We start from the raw sequence: 24,024 nt of genomic DNA on the forward strand, positions 1-24,024 counted from the left end.
GTCTCTGAGAACGGAAAAGGGGCTTGTTTTAGCATTGTAACTTAAACTTGACATGGACCATTTAAATGAAGCCCATTAGGCTCTTGAAGTGAATTTCTCTGAATGATGCTTTTCCAACAGTGCTGTAGGGGCGTTTTGGAAAATTTCTATAGCGAGATTGAACTAGCAGCTTGGATCATTCAATGTCACATGTCGGCATTTCAATGTGGGAAACTTGACTCTCATATCGAAAAAGGTTAAAAAGAAAACAAGTACAAGAATTCTGATCGAGAATTTCTTTTTCCAACTTTATTGCAGAACATTTTGTGTACACATTAAAAGATAAGATGGTTTCTGATTCATGCAGTGCAATAATAAATAGTACAGATTATGCAGTTAAGGGCATATATATAAAGGAATTTGGGATAGGAAAAACATTCAATGTTTTGTGAATCTAAATAAGAACAGAACAGATGTTATAATAATAGTCTGACGCAAACCTATTTCTCTTTTCAACTGACCAGTCCTGATTTAGGGTTAGTTTTACTTGCATTGACATAGTTCCTAGCTATTGACAAAATACATAATATGGAGTGTAGGGGGTATGTGTGTCATAGCATGTTTCACTTGGATACAGATACTTTATACATACAAATTAAAAAGGTGATCAGCACAACAAAGTGAGGAGAATCCTTTATAATAGGCCTACATAGATCAGATACAAAAAATGATAAGTCTCAATAAACTTTGCACTATTTATTTTCATTCTTTTATAAATACACTTCAGTTTATATCAAGTTGATAATCTGATATGCTTGATCCAAAGGCCTTGTAATCACATGGCTTGGATTCTGGTGTCTATGATACACCAAAACAAAGCCAAACCCTCACCAGCTCATTCACCATCATTAAATATGCCTTATTGTGCCAGGTTTTACTGTATTTTTACCCTTAAGATCCAAGTGGGATTATCAAGTTTAGCAAAAACCAGAAACCCCTTCAGGCTGTGAAAGCTAAGCTTTAGTTGTTGAACATTAGATCAAAATTGTGCAAATTTTGTAGCAATGTGTGCTAATTTGAAATATTTAGTAGGATGAAACAGTATTTATTAAATGTGCTAATGCCATAAATAGTTCATTTTTGCTGCGGAAATGCACCCTTTTGTTCTTTTTTTTGCAGCTAATCCCTTTTATGATAACCAAATGAAACTTCAACCAGATAATAAAGTCAATTTAGTGGCTTGGGGGAGGGAGTGCAACAAAATCTATTGACTGACTTTAGGTTGTGACCGTTGGACAGATGAATTTACCAACTATTAGTTAAGGTGTACTGTACTGTTGTGCATCAACTGCACTGCCTGTAGGTGAATAAAGCTAGGAGCTGCTAGAAGTCAGTTAATCATTGGCACTGATGGTGAAAAAAACACAAGGAAATAGTGAAAAGCAACCAAGTTGTCTAAAGAAGGAGGAATGCGAAGGAGAAATGAAGAGGGTGTTGTTTCCTGCTAACTTTGTGCTTAAGTTTCAATTGGCTAGTAAAAGGGAAAACAGACCTACAAGAACAAAATTGCATCCTGCAAAGAAATACCCTTGGTATTTCACAGAAAGCAACAAGCTACAATAATGCCACTTAAACTTTATAACCTATGTACATGTTTCACTGCTAAAAGATTGAAACAATCAAACGCTCACTGAATATGATGGCAAGTTGCCTTTCAGCTTAGCCATAATTCTAAGTAAGATGGTGTTGTACTGTACTGAGTCCCTACTTTGAGGCTGAGCATCTACACTGTGGTGATCTTCTTGTCCTTGGTTGCCTGTTTTATAGCAGCCTGCTCACAGATGATCTCTTTCAGCCGCTGCAGTCGCATGTTCTGAGTGGTCTGATCTCCAACTCCAGTTTGGCTGCGATGGAGGAGGCTTAAGGCATTGATGTACTCCAACTCTGTGTACTTTACCCCTTGGTCCACCACCAGGTTGAGCAGCTCATCTGGATTATTGTACAGCATCTCATAGTACTGCCTGTGTAGCAAAACAGAAATGAAGGTTAACCCAAGTACACTGCCAATAACTTCACATGCCATATTTTAAAAGCTCGAGGTATGAATGCTAACAACGCATATGCTTTCGCAACAGAACCTGCATGTTAACCTTCGAAGATTTAGCTCAGGATTCTCAGTTCTTTTGTGCTCAGGTTACCAAAGCCTGTCCCCATTTAGAAAACAGTCGACACCTCTATTCTTCCTACCTCATACTTTCCCACATTAGCCAGTGATGCGCCGGTTGATCAAATATCCCAGATAATCAAAAGATCCACATAATAATCACACTAAGTAATAGAAATGGAATGCAGGGAGAATAAACATCATTGTTTGGTTTATTTACAGTATTAATCACTGAAATAATAATTACGCAATTTTGCCTTAAATAAAATTTACTAGCAGACAGCCTTCTCAATTGCATCCTCAACTGACTACTCAGATATGTGGTAGATCGGAGTATATGAGGAGAAATTGACTAGAAACTGAATCAACTATTAATGTTTCATGTGGCGATTTAATTGAACAAGTATATTTATATTGATGCAAATAGATTAGAAAGTGATAATAATTGGACAGAATAATACATAAACTTGGCAGCATTTGAGGCATATAATTTTTGCCAGTTTATCGAGAGTGCCAGTTCAAACAAATTTTGCTGTATTCTATAATCTCATCCTTAATAACAGACTTTAAAACTGTACCAATATTTGAGACCAGGCTAATTGCCCTATAATTTCCTGTCTTCCACCTCCCTGTGTTCATAAGCAGTGGTGTTACAATAATCATTTTCCAAACCTCTGGGACTCTCCCTAACTCCAGTTGTTCCTGAAAGATCAGCACCAATGCCTCCACAATCTCCTTAGCCAACTCTTTCAGAACCCTGGGGTGTACTTCACCCAGTCTGGGCGATTTATTCACCTTCAGACCTTTCAGCTTCACCAGATGGCCACCATACTCACCTCTGCCCATTGACATTCTTGAAGTTCTGATATGCTGCTGGTGTTTTCCACCATAAAAAACGACGCAAAGTAGCTATTCAGCTCCTCTGCCATTTCTTTGTTCCCCATTAATAATTCTTCAGCCTCATTTTGCAGTAATCCAAAGTCCAATCTTGCCTCTCTCTTACCTTTTATGCATCTAAAAGAAACTTTGCAGTATTCTTTTATATTTCTAGCTAGTATATTCTCATATTTCATCTTCTTCCCCCTTATTGCTTTTTATGGTTGTCCACTGCTGGTTTTTAAAGGTTTCCCAGTCCTCTGGTTTTCCCATTAATCTTCATCACATTGTGTTTTTCCTTTTGCTTTAATGTTGTCCCTGAATTCCCGTCAGCCATGATCGCCTTCTCCTCCAATTAGTATTTTTCTTCTTCTTCCTTGGGATGAATTTCTGCTGTGCCTCCTGAATTATCCCTAGAAACTCTTACCATTTCTGCTCCACCACTTTTCCTATTAGATTTCCCTTCCTATCTACTCTGGCAAGCTCCTCACCTGTACTTTTCTATTTACATTTACTCAATTGCAATATCATCACATCTGATTCCAGATTCTCTTTTCAAATCCTCGGGTGAATTCTATCATATTATGGGCACTGTCCCCTAGGGTTCCTTCACCTTAAGCTCCCTAATCATGTCTGCTTCATTACACATCACCAAATCAAGAACCACCTGTTCCCTCATGGGCTCTACCACAAGCTGCTCCAAAAAAAACCTTCTCATCGATGTTCCAAAAATTTATTTTCTTGGGATCCACTACCAACTTGATTTTCCCAGTCCATATTGAAATTCCCCAAAGTCATTGGAATGGTGCCTTTCTGACATGCCTTTCCATCTCCTGATTTATTTTCTGCCCAACATCCTGACTACTGCAAGAAGGCCTGCACATAATTCCCTTTAGGGAGTTTTTCCTTTATAGTTAGTCTACCCATGCAGGTTCCATCCCTTCTGACCCTCTTTCACTTCTTGCTATCGCTTTAATTTCATTTCTTACTCACAAGGTAAGCCAGACCTCTCTGCCCATCAAACGTTTTCTTTGACAGAACACTTATTCTTATTTCCCAGCCATAATGCTCTTGCAATGATGGCCACTGCATCATACTCGCTAATTTCAAGCTGTGCTGCAAGTTCATTTACTTATTTTCATTTGCTATAAGTATTTAAATACAACACGCTCAGTCTTGCATGGAACACTCCTTTTTCATTGTCATCCCCTTATCTACTGTGCTTGATGTTAGATTCCTAACCCTTTCCACACTCTCTATCCTATTATATGTTCTGGAAACTTCAATAATCTCTCCTGAGCCTGTCTCCAATCCCTCCATCCCCGCCAAAGTCCTCATGATCTCAATCTATCTCGAATTGCATCATCACTTTATCTGCCTTATTCCAAACATATTGTGCATTAAGATACAAAGCCTTTACATTTAATCTACTAGAGTTTCCTTACACTTTTATTTGGTACAATGTGACATTCACACGTTCTGATAAGAGTCAACCCTAGCAGTACCCAGCAATTCTACTTTCTCCTTTATCTTTGATTTTATAACTTTCCTTGCACCAACCTCCATTTAGTTTAAAACCCTGAACATAGCCCTCGTTGTGTCATTCACCAGAACTCTGGTCCCCAGCATGATTCAGGTAGAGCCCGTCCCATCAAAACAGCTCTCCCCTTCCCCTGTACTGATGCCAATGTTGCACCACTCCAGTACTGTGATGGGTTTTATGCTGTCGAGGAAGGGTGGAGGCGCAATTGGAACAAAAGGGAAGATCAGGGAAAGATTTGAGAGAGAGATTAGAGATAAAAGATGTTATAGAACAAAATGTAATCCAATGTGTAACTGTTGTAACCAAGATAGAGCAGATTGCAACATGAGCAGTGTATACATTGAAGAGAAATACAAACATCTGGAAGATGTGTTTGGGTATTGCACAATGAGGAAGGCTGAGGTAAAAGGGTAATGCTGCACCTCTTGTGATTGCATTGCAAGGTGCCATGAGAGGTGAGTGAGCTGTTGAGGTGATAGATGAGTGGTCCAGGCTGTTGTTGAGGCAATGGTTCCTTTGGAATGCTGTCAGGGGATGGGAGGGAAAGGAAGATGGATTGGAGGTGGCATAATGTTAGATTTCATAGAAGTGGCAGAGGATAATGCTATGAATATAGAGGCTGGTGTTGTGGAAAACAAGGTTAAGGAGTGTTCCTTTTGTGGTTTAGGAATCATAGATGTGTGGGGAAGGTTAGGGCCAATGGGGAGGAAAAAGAAATACATGATGGAAGTCTCATTGTGCAAGGTAGCAGCATTAACAGATGTAACAGAGAAAGAGAAATTGGAAGTTGGAACTGAATTCTTACAGGAAGCAGAGAACAAGTTGTCAAAGTAGCTATGGGTTTGCAATGAATATTAGGAATGCATCCAGAAAAATGCAGTAAGCAGCATTTTAATTTTTATGGGCTTATCACTTTTTTAATTGCCTCTTCCAGCTTAAATTGCTACAGGGAAATTGAATGAAACAGTCTAATTCTGATGCTGTGGGCATCACGCATATGGACTATATCTGGTTGTCTGCAATTGCCCCTCCCACATAGTTGCTTCCTGTTTGTCATTTCCTCCTCCCATTTAAAAAATAATTAATGGGATGAGAGCACCACCATTAAGGCCAATATAGATCAGCCATTCCTACCTGTGCTTGAGAAAGTGGTGATGAGCTACCTTCTTGAAATACTACAATCACTCAGGTATACAGGCATTCACAGTGTCATGAGGAAGGGAGTTCCAGGATTTTGATTAAGTGACAGTAAAAGAACAATGATATAGTTCCAAGTCAAGATGGTTTGGAGGTGGTGGCTTTGCCGTCCATCTGCTGCCCTTGTCCTTCGAGATGGTAGAGTTGTGGGTTTGGAAAGTGTTGTTGGGTGGGGGTGGGGTGGGGGCAGAAAAAGAGGGGGCTGGATGAACTATGTATTAAGGCTTGTAGCTGGTACACACTACTGTCATTGTGCATCAGTGGTGAAGGGAATGCATGTTGATGGTAGTGGATGGAGTACCGATCCATCTCCATCAACAATGACCGACTCAACACTGACATCTTCTACAAACCCATCGACTCCCACAGCTACCTGGATTACACCCCCTCCCATCCTGCCTCTTGTAAAAATGCTATCGCTTATTCCCAATTCCTCTGCCGCATCTGCTCCCAGGAGGACCAGTTCCACTACAGAACACACCAGATGGCCTTCTTCTTTAAAGACCACAATTTCCCCTCCCACGTGGTTGATGATACCCTCCAGCGCATCTCATCCACTTCCCACACCTCCACCCTTGAACACCACCTCTCCAACTGCAACAAGGACAGAATCTTCCAGTTCTCACCTTCCATCCCACCAACCTCTGTATAGATCACATCATTCTCCACCATTTCCGCCTCCTACAAACAGACCCCACCACCGGAGATATATTTCTCTCTCCACCCCTACCTGCTTTCCGTAAAGACCATTCCCTCTGAAACCGCCTTGTCAGGTCCACGCCCCCTAACAACCCACCCTCCCCTCCCGGCACCTTGCCCTGCCACTGCATGAATTGCAAAACCTGCATCCACTCCTCCCCCCTCATCTCTGTCCAAGGCCCCAAAGGAGTCCTCCATATCCATCAAAGTTTCACCTGCAGTTCCACACGTTATTTACTGTATCCATTGCGGTCTCCTCTACACTGGGGAGACAGGACACCTACTAGCAGAGCACTTCAAAGAACATCTCTGGGACTCCCACACCAACCAACTCCACAGCCCCGTCCCCGAACACTTCAACTCCCCTTCCCAATCCACTGAGGACATGTAGGTCCTGGGCACTCTCCATCCCCACTCCCTTACCACCCAATGCCTGGAGGAAGAATGTCTAATCTTCCATCTCGGGACCCTCCAACTCCATGACATCAATGTGGATTGCACCATTTTCCTCATTGCCCCTCCCCCCACCTTATCCCAGTTCCAACCTTCCAGCCCAGCACCGCCCTCATGACTTGTCTGACCTCTCCATCTTCCTTCCCACCTATCCACTCTATCCTCCCCTCCGTTCTATCACCATTACCCCCATCTCCATTCACCTATCACATTCTCAGCTACCCTCACCCCAGCCTCACCCATCTCCCATTTATTTCTCCACTCCCAAGGCACCCAGCCTCATTCCTGATGAAGGGCTTTTGCACAATACGTCAATTTTCCTGTTCCTTGGATGCTGCCTGACCTGCTGTGTTTTTCCATCACCACACTCACGACTCTAATCTCTAGCATCAGCAGTCCTCATTTTCGCCTACCGATCAAGTCAGTTGATTTATTCTAAATGGTGTCAAGCTTCTTGGCAAGTGGAGAGGACTCCGTCACACTCAGAGGTTGTGCCTTGTAGATGGTGGACAAGCATTAGTGAGACATGAGGTTCAATTACTTCCTGCAGAATTCTTCGCCCAGGCCTACTCTTGTAGCCACAATGATAAAAAGATGAAGTAGTTCAGTATCTGGTGTACTGAATCCACCAGGTTATATCACTTTTGAAAGTTTGAGAGATGTGGTGAAGCGCTTTATAAATGCAAGTCTTCCCTTTCCAGAGAAAGTATCAAATGTGGGCGGCACGGTGGCTAGCACTGCTGCCTCACAGCGCCAGAGACCCGGGTTCAATTCCCGCCTCAGGCGACTGACTGTGTGGAGTTTGCACATTCTCCCAGTGTCTGCATGGGTTTCCTCCGGGTGCTCCGGTTCCCTCCCACAGTCCAAAGATGTGCAGGTCAGGTGAATTGGCCATGCTAAATTGCCCGTAGTGTTAGGTAAGGGGTAAATGTAGGGGTATGGGTGGGTTGCGCTTCGGCGGGTCGGTGTGGACTTGTTGGGCCGAAGGGCCTGTTTCCACACTGTAAGTAATCTAATCTAATCTAATCTAATCTAAATTAATGCAGTCAGCTTATAAAGTCTTATCTTGATACCTTAAGAATTCTAGTTTTCTTAGTGATTATAGACTCTGCCTAAAATAAAATCCTTTATACTTTGGAGCCAACATTTGATGAAAATAGGGCTGTTTGGATAATTATGATGGGGTATGAAGTTTAAATAGGAAATCTTAGGGAAGAGAGGGCAATTGTATTCAGAGGTGGGTCAGGCAGCATCTGAGGAGCAGGAGAATTGACAGTTCAGTCATAAGCTCTTCATCAAGCTGTGCTTTTTCAGCACCAAACTCTTTGACTCTGATCTCCAGCATCTGCAGTCCTCACTTTCTCCTAGGCAATTATATTCACTCTTACATATTCCATCTGGTGATATGATCACAGGAATCATCCTCAAATTTTAAACAGATGTTATTTTTTCTTGTGCATGTACAAGACAGCATGACCTATCATGAATATTTATGAACAACCTCAAAGAAAAGAATGAAAAATTAACTGAAAATTGTTGAGTTGATACTCATTTTTGCAGAGTTCATGATCAAGGGCAGTATAGATTTCAAAATTAGTCATAACTTTGTGAAGGAAATCTCTACGGCCCTACTGTACTCGCACAAAGCAAGTGTAGAATTTAACCACTTCAGACCTGACATTTTAATAAGTAAATTTTAACAAATCTCAAGCATTACCCAGTTAGTTGGCATAGGGTTCATGTAGTGTGTTACTCATGGTTAGCCCACAGTTTCAAGTTCCTGGACTTTACTTTTAAATAACATTCCAAAATTCCCAGCATTTGTTAATGTGCTGTTATTGCAAAAAATAAAAGCTCACAGTATATATCACATGATGGTGTGGTATGGTACTCAAATATTAGCATGGATAGGAAATCGGCTAGCTGGCAGGCAATGAAGTTATATGCAAAACGGGTCTTCATCTAAGTGGCAGGGGGTGATGGGTGAAGTCCGTCAGAGGTCTGTGCTGGGGCCTCAACTGTTTATAACTTACATTACTGACTTAGGTGAGGGGAATTAAGGCAGGATAGCTAAACTCACAGACATCACAAAACAGGCAGGAAAGTATGATGTGGAGAAGACAGAAGGAGTTTGCAGACAAACAGAAAGTTGAGCGAGCGGACAAAAATCCAGCAGATAAAGCATAATGAGGGAAATATTGAATTATCCACTTTGGCAGGAAGTATGAATAAACATAGTGGTATTTAAACAGATAATATGCAGAATTCAGAGAGGGAGAGGGATTTGTGTATTTTAGTGCATAAATCACAAGAAGTTAGTCTTTGGTACAAAAGGTAATCAAGAAGGCTAATGGAATACTATCCTTCATTGTGAGAGGAATGGAACATAAAAGGGTGTCATGAGGGACACAGGTTAGACCACATCTTGAATATTGTGTATAGCTTTGGTCTCCTTATTTATGCTTTGGAGGTGGTTCTGAGGAGGTTTACTAGATTAGGAGATGAAATGACTGAGTTATCTTAAGATAGGTTGGACAGATTGGGCTTGTTTCCACTGGAATTTAGAAGAATGAGGGTTACTTGATTGAAGTGTATAAAATCCTAAATGGTCTTTATTAGATGGATGTGGAAAGATGAGTTCAGAATTAGGGGGGGCAATGTTTTAAAATTAGGGTTTACCCTTTTAGGGCAAAAATTAGGACGATTTTTATCTGTTTGGAACAAAAAGGATCAAAACAACAGCACTTTAAAAAAGAAAGAAGAGGGAGAAAGCGGGTACCACGTGGGAGGTATAAAAAAGAACCAGTGAACCTAAACAGCTGTCTGATCAGGCAGTGAACCTTCATAGCTGACTGCCTCTCCTGTTAGTTTCAAGTATCTCCAGACATTGGAGTTCCTTCTAAGAAAAATAAACAAGCAGTGAAATTCACAACTGAACTTGAATGAAACCTGTATTGGAGAGTTCACAGCAGAGGAACAGTTAAGTGTTTTTTAAATTTAGATCTGTCTCTTGATTAAACTTTAAAAATATAAAACATAGGTATGAAGCTATCCTGGAGCAGTGATTTTAGAGCAGTAAGACTGTGCTATTTTCTGGGTGTGTAGACTGTTAAGATGTAAGGTGGCCTTTGTTGATTTGTGGGATGTAGAAGATAGGGAGAATTACAGTGATCTTGGAAATGTGTTTGGTTGCAAATTCTATCGGATTGCCTGGATCAGTTGGAGCAACAGTTAGAGGCGATAAGGAATTTACAGAGCTGGGGGCTGATGGATGGCAGTTTCAGGAAGGTAGAAAAACCGCAGATACAGTCAGGTAGATGGGTTACCTCCTGGAAAGGTAGGAGAGGTAGGCAGGTAGTGCAGGACTCTCCTGACCCAAGCAAATCTGTTTTGGAAAATGTAGGGGGTAATGAATTCTTAGGAGGATGTTGCACTGCCAGCCAGGTTTCTGAGACTGACACTGGCTTTAAAGTAATGAAGGGTAGGGGTCTAATTAGTCAGAGACAGAGACAGACACAGACGTTTCTGCGGACAACAATGAGATATCAAAATAGTGTGTTGCCTTCTTGGTGTCAGCATGAAGGATACCGCAGAGAGGGTGCAGAATATTCTCAAAGGGGAGTGGGACCAGCAGGAGATCATTGCACACATTGGAACTATTGACATAGGAAGAGAAAAGGACGAGGTTCTGAGGAGACAATATAGGAAATTAGGCAGGAATTTCAAAAGTAGGTTTGAGGGTAGTAATATCTGGATTACTCTGGTGCCACGAGCTAGTGAGAGTTGGAATAGATAGATAGAGCAGATGAATGCATGGCTGAGGAGCTGGCACAGGGGAGAAGGATTCACATTTTTGCATCATTGGAATGGATGGATTGTACCTGAATTCGAAGGGATTGAATATGCTTGCCGAGAGATTTGCTACAGCTGCTCAGGAAGATTTAAACTCGTAAGTGGGGGACGAACCAGGGAGACAGTGTGAAAAGAGATCAGTCTGAGACTGATGTAGTTGGGAAAAGGAGCAAGTCAAAAAGTCAGGGGAGACAGGAACAAAGCAGAGAATGAGGTAAGACAGATAAACTAAATTGCATTTATTTCAATGCAAGAGGTCTAACAGGTAAGGCAGATGAACTCAGGCACAGTTGGGAATATGGGACTGGGATACCATAGCGATTAAAGAGACATGGTCAAGGATGGACAGGACTGGCAGCTTAATGTTTCAGAGTACAGATGCTATTGGAAGGGGGCAAGAGAGGAGGGGGAGTGGGCGTTTTTGATTAGGGATAACATTACAGCTGTATTTAGGGAAAATATCCTGTGAATATGTCCAAGGAAGTTATTTGGGTGGACCTGAGAAATAAGAAAGGAATGATCACCTTACTGGGATTGTATTAAAGCCCCCACAATAGTCAGTGGGAAATTGAGAAGTCAATTTGTAAGGAGATCTCAGTTGGCTGTAAGAATAATAGGGTGGTAATAGTAGGGATTTTACATTTCCAAATATAGCCTGGGACTGCTATAATGTTAAGGGCTTGTATGGAGAGGAATTTGTTAAGTGTGTCCAAGAAAACTTTCTGATTCAATGTGTGGATTTATCTTCTGGAGGAGGAGCACAACTTGACCTACTGTTGGAAATAAGGCAGGGCAAGTGACTGAGGTGTCAGTGAGGGAGCACTTTGGGGCCAGCGACCATAATTCTATTAGTTTTAAAATAGTGATGGAAAAGAATAGACCAGATCTAAAAGATAAAGTTCTAAATTGGAGGAAGGCCAATTTTGACAGTATTAAGCAAGAGGTTGGTGGTAGATATTCCCTGATAAAAGGACGGCTGGTAAATGGATAGCCTTCAGAAATATGGTAATGAGAGTCCAGAGACGGTATGTTCCCGTTAGCTGTGGGGAATGAGTAAAGAGATTGAGGTTTTGGTCAAGAAAAAGGATGCATTTGTTACAGTTGAGTGAATCCCTTGAAGAGTATAAAGCCAGTAGAAGTATACTTAAGAGGGAAATCAGGAGAGCAAAAAGGGGACATGAGATAGCGCTGGCAAGTAGAGTTAAGGAGAATCCAAAGGAATTCTACACATAGATTAAGGACAAAGGAGTTACTAGGGAGAGAATCAGGCCCCTCAACGATCAGCAAGGCAGCCTATGTGTTGAACTGCAGGAGACTCTATAAGAGTATTTTGCATCGGTGTTTACTGTGAGAAGGATATGGAAGCTAGAGAACTTGGGGAAATAAATAGTGACATCTTGAAAAATGCCCATATTACACAGGAGGTGGTGGTGGTGGACATCTTAAAATGCATAAAGGTGGACAAATTCCCGGGACCTGATCAAGTGTACCCAAGAAAGCTAGGAAAGTGATTGTTGGGCCGCTTGCTGAGATATTGGTATCATTGAAATCCAGAGGTGAGGCACTAGAAAACTGACGGTTGGCTAATGTGGTGCTACTATTTAAGAAAGGTGGTAAGGAAAAGCCAGGGAACTGTAGACTGCTGAGTCTGAAGTGGTAGGCAAGTTGTTGGAGGGGATCCTGAGGGACAGGTATGGACTCATTAGGAATAGTCAACACGGCTTGTGTGTGGAAAATTGTCTCTCACTAACTTGATTGAATTTTTTGAAGAAGTAATGAAAAGGATTAATGAGGGCTTTAGTGACACCAAAAAGGCCAATCTGTGCTTCAGGTGGAGCAGAAGTTCACTGTCCTTGAATCTAACTACAGGCTATTTTCAGATACCAGACTATTGACGCTAAACTCCAGAGGCTCAACACAATCATAATGGGGCTCAAGTCACATTCATGTGAATTACAAGCCAAAGTAGTGTGTGGAGCTTGGAGAAAATTATTTACTTTGTTTTTGTGGAGGCTTTCAGAAATTTCTTCGTAATCCCAGTGTAATTCTTAAAAGAAAACAACTAAATAAGTAAAGCAGACACAGAGATCAGCACCGAGACATTTTTTGGAGACACTATTCTACCACTTAGTTAGATCATGACTAATTTATGTATCTATCCCATTGTGTCTGCCCTAGCTTCATATCCTTTGACACCCTGGCCTAACAAACATCTATCTATTGGTCTCAGTCTTGGAAGCTTCCTGTCCAGAATCCACAACATTTTGAGTTCAGATTTGCATTATCTCCTTTGTGGAAAATGGTCTCATTTTAATTTTAGGATTTACCCCAGTTGTTTGGATTTTCCCCACTACAGGAACTAGTTTGTTTTAGTTTGCATCTGCTCTATCTTTTCTATCACTCCTCAAATGTGTAAATACAGGGAATAGCAGCTAGATTGTTTCATGCAAGTGGTACAGGACATCGGAGTATTGCCAGACTCAGTTGAGATGTAGTTCTGACACACTTGGAAAGCAGGAGACAGCACGAAGCATGTGTTCTGAAGAAAGGTCACTGGACTCAAAATGTTAACTCTGACTTCTCTCCACAGATGCTGCCAGACCTGCTGCGACTTTCCAACAATTTATGTTTTGGGTTCTGATTTCCAGCCTCCACAGTTCTTTCAATTTCATATTACTTCTGTCCTGCCAAATAGAATAGGCATACAGCTAGGAAGCTTTCTGTGGTTATCCACAGTACTCAGTTAAGTGAAGGGAGACAGTGTTCAGTCAGGGGACCGTGGCACAGTAAGACAACACAGCCCCCGATATCAATGCAGCAGTTTGGACATAGTCAGTTAGTCACAACAATAAAAATAGAAATTGCTGGAAAAGCTCAGCAGGTCTGGGTTAAGGTGGTGACAGCAAATGAGGGAAGATGTTTCAAGCAACAGTGAGAATGGGAGGGCATGAGCCTTAGTAAGAAGTGGTACACTAACGAGGTATTGGAGTGATTATTGTGACACTTAGCCTTGTGGAGTGGAGAAGGTCTGCTGTGCATTCCTTCAGGTAGCTGACAGGGCTTCAAACCAGGTTGGAGAGCAACCTCTGATCAGCCTGGTATGGTTTGAAGTCCTGGCTTTCACTGCCAGTATTGGAGGAAAAGGATGACCTACTTCTACACCTTCATGTCTAGGAGGATTTCCAGTGCCCTGCCTGCAATGCAAGGTGCCAATTTTCCCGCTTCTGCCATGTCTGGATCAATATCAGGAACCATTCAGGGCAGCTCTGGATTAGTAACACTTGTCCAGGTACGCAATGTTTTTTAAAGATGGTGCAGGCACAACTGATGCCGGCCTTTCAACAGATATCCGGTGAGCAGTGAGTTGTTCCAAGATTGAAGAATTGTCTGTGAACAGTATAGAGGCTGACTTAGGAATTGTAAACTCATTTTCAAATCAGGAGCAAATAGAGAAAGGAAGATGGGATTGTGTGAGAGAGAGAAAAGACAGAAAAAAATGATTTTGTTTTCAAATCTCAAGCGTAAGTAAAATCTTAAGTAACGTGAAATTTAATTTTCAATGCCGCTGTGATTGTTTCCCAGCAATTAAGACTTAACACAACATTCAGAAGGAGACACCTTGTCTGTGACTAATTTTGATCTTATTTTGACCTGTAAGCATTTGATTGGGGAGTTTAACAGTGAGATGCCATTTTTGCACAGTTTACAGAGGAGCGTACTTCCAAGAGAACAAATTCCAGAATTTTGTTTGTTTCCACTCACCTGAGGTTGTTGTTTGATTTGCACATAAATAATATTGAGTGTTGTGGTGTCTTTATGACTACAGAGATAATTTGAAAAATTAATATAATTGATTCTGGCACTGGTAGATTGTTGACAAGGGTCTGAATGACAATCACATTTCCTTATTGATTTAATCCACTTGGATGTTTATTTCTTCTGATTTACCAGCCAAATGAATCAGCTTTGCAAAGATGGAGCATTAAATCTGTTTTCTTTCTCTGTTTACACCTCCTCCCACCCACTACCCAACACAAAAACAGACAGAATGGCAATTTTAATTATTCATTGTGATAGCTTATTTTGATGGTGTGTTGCTGTCCTTGGTTTAAATGCATTATGTTGATGTTTAAATGTGAAATTTGCATTTAGCAAATGCTTCAAGCTAGCCCTGAAATATTTTATTCATCTGAGCTGAACATATTTGCGAAATAACCCAGTAAATTTGCTTTAATTTATTTTAATTTCCTTTCAATGTCAGAATATTCCATTTCACTGTCTGTGCCCAGAATTCTAAGCATATATTACTGTTCATAGTTTCACATGCAAATAAGCCTGGATCGCCAATGTTTAACATTGTAAAATATCACTAATCAATGTTTTCCATGCTATCTAATGGATCTATCCCTCAAGGGCTGTCTATACTTTGCAGCTTCAAACACATATTATGGTCATAACTAAATTATAGTTCCAATGATGGAGAGAAAAACAGCATCAGTCGCAACATCTGCATTGCTATTAACATATAAGGTCACCCAAACATGAATTTACTATTAAACACAATGCATGAATAGCATGATCAGTACGATCATGCAGATTTATCATTTACATTTTAATCAAGGAATCTTACAAAATAGAAGGAGCACATTCTGACCATTGTGTTTGTGTGGTTCTTTGAAAGAGCTATCCAATTAGTCCCATTTCCCTGCTTTTTCTCTACAGAGAAACAAAGTTTTCTTTGGCAAGCATAAAATTAAGATGCACATTTTTCAGGGCAGCAAACTATAGTTCACTTTCTGCAGAAGGCAAAATCATACCCTCTGCAGAATTGTGTTTATTTCACTAATGCAAAGAATCAGGCAGCAACAGTAAAATCTGTTCCCATTTTGTTTATAGTTAACAGAGAAAAAGCAAAAAGATATAAGCAGCTCATTACATTGCCTCCTTGTACCATTCCCTCACAAATGCTATAGTGACATTTGATCTTACAGATGTTATTATGACGAGGTGTGTAAACTTTGTCCCTTGAGAAGGTGCAGCCCTGTGCCAGATGTTGAGAACACAATCAGAATTAGCACTTCAGTGTTGCTATTCAATGAGGAAGATAAAGTTTTTGTAATATCCTGGCCAACATATCCCTCCACCCCCACTCCCACCACAACAAACAAGTTCATTGATTTCATTTTTGTCTCTGAGACTTAGCTTTGTACAAAATGGCTAAATATTTTGTAGTTCTTTATTCATGAAAACCATGAAAATAAGCTAGAAAATAACACTGAGATGAATGATCACTGATCTACTGGCTGCAATGTGCAACAGCACATTCTTATTGGAATGTACTGATCGGACTGTCACTGAGACAGAAAGATAAAGCGAGTCTGAGGGAAATTGAGAAACAAATTTGTAAGGAGGTCTCAGCTATCTGTAAGAATAATAGCATGGTTATGGTAGGGGATTTTAACTTTCCAAACATACATAGGGACTACCATAGTGTTAAGGGTTTAGATAGAGAGTAATTTGTAAAGTGTGTACAAGAAAATTTCCTGATTCAGCATGTGGATGTACCTACAAAAGGTGTAAAACTTGACCTACTCTTGGGAAATCAGGCAAGGCAGGTGACTGAGGTGTCAGTGGAGGAGCACTTTGGGGCCAGACACCCCAAATTCTATTAGTTTTAAAATAGTGATGGAAAAGGATAGACCCGATCTAAAAATTGAAGTTCTAAATTGGAGAAAGGCCGATTTTGATGGTATTAGGCAAGAACTTTCAAAAGCTGACTGGGGGCAGATGTTGGCAGGTAAAGGGATGACTGGAAAATGGGAAGCCTTCAGAAGTGAGATAATGAGAGTCAAGAGACAGGATATTCCTGCTAGGGTGAAAGGGAAGGCTGGTAGGTATAGGGAATACTGGATGACTAAAGAAATTGAGGGTTTAGTTAAGAAAAAGAAGGAAGCATATGTCAGGTATAGACAGGATAGATCGAGTGAATCCTTACAAGAGTATAAAGGCAGTAGGAGTATACTTGAGGGAAATCAGGAGGCCAAAAAGGGGACATGGGATAGCTTTGGCAAATAGCGTAAAGGAGAATCCAAATGGTTTTTACAAATACATTAAAGACAAAAGGGTAACGAGGGAGAAAATAGGGCCCCTCAAAGATCAGCATGGTGGCCTGTGTGTGGAGCCACAGAAAATGGGGGAGATAATAAATGAGTATTTTCCATCAGTATTTATTGTGGAAAATGACATGGAAGATACAGAATGTAGAGAAATAGGTGGTGACAGCTTGAAAAATGTCCATATCGTAGAGGAGGAAGTGCTGGATGTCTAGAAATGCATAGAAGTGGATAACTCCCCAGGACGTGATCAGGTGTACCTTAGAACTCTGTGGGAAGCTAGGGAAATGATTGCTGGGCCTCTTGCTGAGATATTTGTATCATCGATAGTCATAGGTAAGAAAGGAGGTTGGAAGGTAAGGAAGACTGGAGGTTGGCAAATGTGGTGCCACTGTTTAAGAAAGGTGGTAAGGACAAGCTAGGAAACTATAGACCAGTGAGCCTGACGTCAGTGGTGGGCAAGTTGTTGGAGGGAATCCTGAGGGACAGGATGTACATGTATTTGGAAAGGCAAAAAAAAACTGCAGATGCAGGAATCCAAGTTGGTCAAGCAGGAGGCTGGAAGAACATAGCAAGCCAGGCAGCATCCGGAGATGGAGAAGTCAATGTCTTGGCTTGCTGTGTTCTTCCAGCCTCCTCCTCGTCAACCCAAGGAAAAGGGCAGACTCAGGTTTAAATCTTTGTAGCTGATGGAGGAGAGCTTCCATAGTGAGCTGTCTCGAATTTCAAATATATGACCTGTTTGTCATCCAAAGTTATAGATGGAATTTATTGTTATTGGAACGTTCCCATAATCCTCTGAACCATTCACATATTTATATACAAATGTGATCTGTGTGAAGTGTCCTCAGGGAGGTGGTTGGTCTAATAATCTTATATTTCCTCCTTTGCGACAGAAAGTAAAGCCAGGTATCAGAATTCAATGCTGGGATTGTTTCGGAGGAGATGTGGGTGAGGTGGGAGTCACCTTCAAACCAAGACTCCACATACACTAGCACAAGTCCAATGCATGACAGTTATGCAGTTGGAAGTTGAAGGCTTTCTTTTCAAAATCACCATCACTAAGCTGTTTTACGGCCCAACCTGTGCTTATTTCACCCAAATAATAGGATGTGGCAATATCCTTTACCTTGACTGCTTAATTTTAATTCATCTTATAAAAGGAAAAAGATATTTGCCTAACCTCCTTGACTTTTTGCTTTCTTCTCCTTAATTAATAGATCTGACAATTATCATTAAATTATAATTATCATTGCTCTTGGTCTGAGAGGCCATCTGCTTTGTAAAAATAACAAGGCCATGAGCTAAAGTTACTTTTTTTTGTACAGATATACAAATTATTGCAACAAAAACACAGGACCTGATCAGGTGTACCCGAGAACTCTGTGGGAAGCTACAGAAGTGATTGCTGGTCCTCTTTGCTGAGATATTTGTATCATTGAATGTCACAGGTGAGGTGCTGGAAGACTGGAGTTTGGCAAACGTGGTGCCACTGTTTAAGAAAGGTGGTAAGGACAAGCCAGGGAACTGTGAGCCTGATCTCAGTGGTGGGCAAGTTGTTGGAGGGAAATCTGAGGGACAGGATGTACATGTATTTGGAAAGGCAAGGACTGATTCAGGATAGTCAACATGGCTTTGTGCCTGGGAAATCATGTCTCACAAGTTTGATTTGAGTTTTTTGAAGAAGTACCAAAGAGGAATGATGAGGGCAGAGTGGTAGACGTGGTCTATATGGACTTCAGTAAGGCGTTTGACATGGTTCTCATGGGAGACTGGTTAGCAAGGTTAGATCGCATATTGGCTCAAAGGTAGAAGACAGAGGGTGGTGGTGGAGGGTTGTCTTTCAGACTGTAGTCCTATGACCAGTGGAGTGCCACAAGGATCGGTGCTGGGTCCACTATTTTTCATCATTTACATAAATGGCCTGGATGTGAGCATAAGAGGTATAGTTAGTAAGTTTGCAGATGACTCCAAGAATGGGGGTGCAATGGACAGCGAAGACAGTTACCTCAGATTACAATGGGATCTTGATCAGATGGGCCAATGGACTGAGAAGTGACAGATGGAGTTTAATTTAGATAAATGTGAGATGCTGCATTCTGGGAAAGCAAATCTTAGCAGGACTTATACACTTAATGGTAAGGTCCTAGAGAGTGGTTATGAACAAAGAGACCTTGGAGTGCAGGTTCATAGCTTCTTGAAAGTGAAGGCGGCATTTGGTATGCTCGTCTTCATTGGCTAGAATATTGAGTACAGGAATTGGGAGGTCATGTTGTGGCTGTACAGGACATTGGTTAGGCCACTTTTGGAATATTGCATGCAATTCTGGTCTCCTTCCTATCAGAAAGATGTTGTGAAACTTGAAAGGGTTCAGAAAAAAATTACAAGGATGTTGCCAGGGTTGGAGGATTTGAGCTATCGGGAGAGGCTAAATAGGCTGGGGCTGTTTTCCCTGGAGCGTCTGAGGCCGAGGGGTGACCCTATAGAGATTTATAAAAGCATGAGAAGCATTGATAGGATAAATAGACAAAATCTTTTCCCTGGGGTGGGGGAGTCCAGGACTAGAGGGCATAGATTTAGGTGAGAGGGGAAAGATATAAAAGAGACCTAGATAAAAAAGACCTAAGGGGGCAACCTTTTCACGCAGAGGGTGGTACATGTTTGGAATGAGCTGACAGAGGAAGCTAGTACAATTGCAACATTTAAAAGGCATCTGGATGGGTATATGAATAGGAAGAGTTTGAAGGGATATGGGCCGGGTGCTAGCAGGTGTGACTAAATTGGGTTGGGATATCTGGTCGGCATGAACGGGTTGGACCGAAGGGTCTGTTTCCATGTTGAACATCTCTATGACTCTATGATAGTGAACTCTGGGTATATCTGCTACCAAAAGTATGTAGAGCTTCTCGCCTGGAAGCGAATCTGTATTTTTTGGAGGGATGTCTGCTTTCTCAGTAAACAATTCTTCACAAAGTTTTAAAAATTCCTATAATACCCGATACTTCAGATCCATTTAGGTTGTAACTTCACAGATTGGGGAAGCAATGACAATGGTATTGCCACTGAACTGTGTTAGGGTTGGAGACCCACATTAATGTTCTGGGGCATGGGTAAGAATTCCCCCAACCTTTATGAAGAATATAATTCATGCTGTGGCTCATCATACATATTTTTGATTTCTACTATGTTATCTGTGAGGAGTTAGGTTGTGGGCAGAGCTTAGCACTTTTAACTGAAGAGAAAGCAAGATACAGTAAACCAAAATGGATCAATTACAACTTAACAAGAATCTGGCAGAGGGAGATCTTACAGCTCTGATTCTCACTCACTGACTTAGTTATACAGGAATTCCCTGTATAATTCAACTCATCACAAATCAGGGAGGCATAATAAAGAGCAGCCATTGACTGATCAAGCACACATAAATCAACTCTGGTACTGTATTATTATGAGCACATCAGTCAATTAAAAATAATTTAACATCAATAATCAAAGTGTGTTCACCATCTCTATTCTTGTGGGGTGAAGAATAATTTACATTTCTGAATCAAACTGTAAGGTTAATCATAGGTTCCAGGAAGACTGGCTTGCTATATTTATCAGATAAAAGTCACTCAACAAGAAGCTTAGCAGCTGACAAAAATTTGGGACGTACCCTAATTTCACTGGTTAAAACATATTAAGATTAAACAACTGCAAATGTATCTCAAAATCATTATGGTAAACTTTACTAAGAATTACTGAAAGTCGAGTCATACCAACATAGTTTTTCAACTTGCACTCATCAGGACAACCATAAGAATTCCAAATTTCAAAAGGAGCAACAACTTATACTGCCAGAGAAAAGGGTGCTCAACGATTGGCAAGTCAGCTCTGATAAGTTGACGCATTGTCAGGGAGAACGCACCAGGGAGCTACTGTTCCTCATGCTTAATTTCAATTTTACAAACACACAATGCCTGGACATATTTCTTCTTCCTGCAGAGTACAGCTCAAGTGTACAAAAGCAGAAATGTACTGCTGAGGCTGTAAAAGGTTCTGGTTAGACCTCGTTTGAATATTGCGAGCAGGTTTAGGCCCAGTGTCTAAGGAAGGATGTACTGGTCTTGGAGGGGTTCAGAGGAGGTACACAAGAATGATTCCTCAGATGAAGAGCTTGTCATATGAGGAGCAGTTGAGGACCCTGGGTCTGTACTTGATGCAGTTTAGAAGGATGAGGGGAGTTCTCACTGAAACTTACAGAATACTAAGATGCCTGGATAGTGTGGATGTGGAGAAGATTTTTCTATGAGTAGGAGAGACTAGGACCCAAAGGAACAGCTTCAGAATGAAGTGACAACCCTTTAGAATGGAGATGAGGAGGAATTTATTCAGACAGAGGGTGGTGACTCTGTGGCACAGATCTTTGGAAACCAAGTCATTAGTGTATTTGAGAGAGACAGAGGTCCTTGCCTGGTTAGGGGATCCAGGGTATGGGAAGGCAGGAGAATGGGGTTGAGAACACAACAGTCATGATTGAATGGCAGAGAACATATAATGGGCTGAATGGCCAAGTTCTGCTGTTATGTTTTATACTTTTGTGCATTAATTTATGTAGCTTCTTGCAAATATAAGGACGCTGGATTGCAAGCCTGTCTTAATTTCTTTGTTGGCTAACTTTTAAAGGTTACAGACTCATTTTCTGTCTGTTTTAAACATAAATCTTGCACCTTCAACACTCCATTGCCAACCCAAGAAAAAAATACAAAAAAAACTGCAGATGCAGGAATCCAAGTTGGTCAAGCAGGAGGCTGGAAGAACATAGCAAGCCAGGCAGCATCCGGAGATGGAGAAGTCAATGTCTTGGCTTGCTGTGTTCTTCCAGCCTCCTCCTCGTCAACCCAAGGAAAAGGGCAGACTCAGGTTTAAATCTTTGTAGCTGATGGAGGAGAGCTTCCATAGTGAGCTGTCTCGAATTTCAAATATATGACCTGTTTGTCATCCAAAGTTATAGATGGAATTTATTGTTATTGGAACGTTCCCATAATCCTCTGAACCATTCACATATTTATATACAAATGTGATCTGTGTGAAGTGTCCTCAGGGAGGTGGTTGGTCTAATAATCTTATATTTCCTCCTTTGCGACAGAAAGTAAAGCCAGGTATCAGAATTCAATGCTGGGATTGTTTCGGAGGAGATGTGGGTGAGGTGGGAGTCACCTTCAAACCAAGACTCCACATACACTAGCACAAGTCCAATGCATGACAGTTATGCAGTTGGAAGTTGAAGGCTTTCTTTTCAAAATCACCATCACTAAGCTGTTTTACGGCCCAACCTGTGCTTATTTCACCCAAATAATAGGATGTGGCAATATCCTTTACCTTGACTGCTTAATTTTAATTCATCTTATAAAAGGAAAAAGATATTTGCCTAACCTCCTTGACTTTTTGCTTTCTTCTCCTTAATTAATAGATCTGACAATTATCATTAAATTATAATTATCATTGCTCTTGGTCTGAGAGGCCATCTGCTTTGTAAAAATAACAAGGCCATGAGCTAAAGTTACTTTTTTTTGTACAGATATACAAATTATTGCAACAAAAACACAGGACCTGATCAGGTGTACCCGAGAACTCTGTGGGAAGCTACAGAAGTGATTGCTGGTCCTCTTTGCTGAGATATTTGTATCATTGAATGTCACAGGTGAGGTGCTGGAAGACTGGAGTTTGGCAAACGTGGTGCCACTGTTTAAGAAAGGTGGTAAGGACAAGCCAGGGAACTGTGAGCCTGATCTCAGTGGTGGGCAAGTTGTTGGAGGGAAATCTGAGGGACAGGATGTACATGTATTTGGAAAGGCAAGGACTGATTCAGGATAGACAACATGGCTTTGTGCCTGGGAAATCATGTCTCACAAACTTGATTGAGTTTTTTGAAGAATAAACAAAGAGTATTGATGAGGGCAGAGCAATAGATGTGATGTATATGGACTTCAGTAAGGCGTTTGACATGGTTCCCCATGGGAGACTGATTATCAAGGTTAGATCTCATGGAACAAAGGGAGAACTAGCCATTTTGATACAGAACTGGCTCAAAGGTAGAAGACAGAGGGTGGTGGCGGAGAGCTGTCTTTCAGACTGGAGGCCTGTGACCCGTGGAGTGCCACAAGGGTAAGTGCTGGGAACACCGCACCGCTCGATTCTACCTCCTACCCATTTTCTTATCTCGATTTTATGCTTCTAATTTACTGCTTTTATACACTCAAGCACCACCAAGAACTTCTGCCTGCCTCACCACAGTAACTCTAGGGAAGAAGAGAGAGCACACACCACAGCACCTACAGAGGACTTGTTCTGACCCTCTGAGTTACCAACTCAGGTACTGGCACCTCATATACCTTTGAGGTAAGTAGAGTTGGGATCAATGCATGGTGAATAACCAGGTGTGAATGGGCTGTAGTCAGGTAAAGAATTACTATTACGATCTCACATCCAGACTAGATACCAAAGTTATGTTATAATCTGGATAGGAACCAGTATGTTTTATTTTTAAAGTAGATAATATAAGAGAGCCAAGAGGATTATTAAGGTAATAAAACCACAAGATTCCATGGTCAACAGTAACACAGTCTACAATACATGTACATCTGACTTCTAATGATTATAATTAATAAATAGTAAATATGAATAACAGACCGTACTGCCCCACTGAACTCATCTCTACCTACCTCGACACTGTCCTATCCCCCCAGTCCAGAAACTCCCCACATACATTCGAGACACCACCCACGCCCTCCACCTCCTCCAAGACTTCCGTTTCCCCAGCCCCCAACGCCTCATCTTCATCATGGATATCCAATCCCTCTACACCTCCATCCGCCATGACCAGGGCCTCCAAGCCATCCATTTTTTCCTCTCCAGACGTCCCCAACAGTACCCTTCCACCGACTCTCTCATTCGTTTGGCCGAACTGGTCCTCACCCTGAACAATTTCTTCTTTGAATCCTCCCACTTCCTCCAGACCAAAGGGGTAGCCATGGGCACACGTATGGGCCCCAGCTATGCCTGTCTCTTTGTTGGCTACGTAGAACAGTTGATCTTCCGTAATTACACCGGCACCACTCCCCACCTCTTCCTCCGCGACATTGATGACTGCATTGGCGCCACCTCAT

The 24,024-nt window shown here is 41.4% G+C and overlaps 1 protein-coding gene across 1 annotated transcript in view; it reads right to left on the reverse strand.

Annotated features, from left to right (window-relative positions):
* Positions 1-245: 245 nt before the first annotated feature.
* Positions 246-24,024, reverse strand: part of exoc4 (exocyst complex component 4) — a 571,126-nt gene continuing 547,347 nt past the window's right edge. The window contains exon 17 of the mRNA XM_043714034.1: positions 246-2,000. Within this exon, the coding sequence (XP_043569969.1) occupies positions 1,763-2,000 (238 nt within the window). The 3' untranslated portion in view covers positions 246-1,762. The remainder of the gene's footprint in view (positions 2,001-24,024) is intronic.

The sequence above is a fragment of the Chiloscyllium plagiosum genome, chromosome 23 (assembly GCF_004010195.1).
Source record: "Chiloscyllium plagiosum isolate BGI_BamShark_2017 chromosome 23, ASM401019v2, whole genome shotgun sequence".
NCBI classification, from domain to species: Eukaryota; Metazoa; Chordata; class Chondrichthyes; order Orectolobiformes; family Hemiscylliidae; genus Chiloscyllium; species Chiloscyllium plagiosum.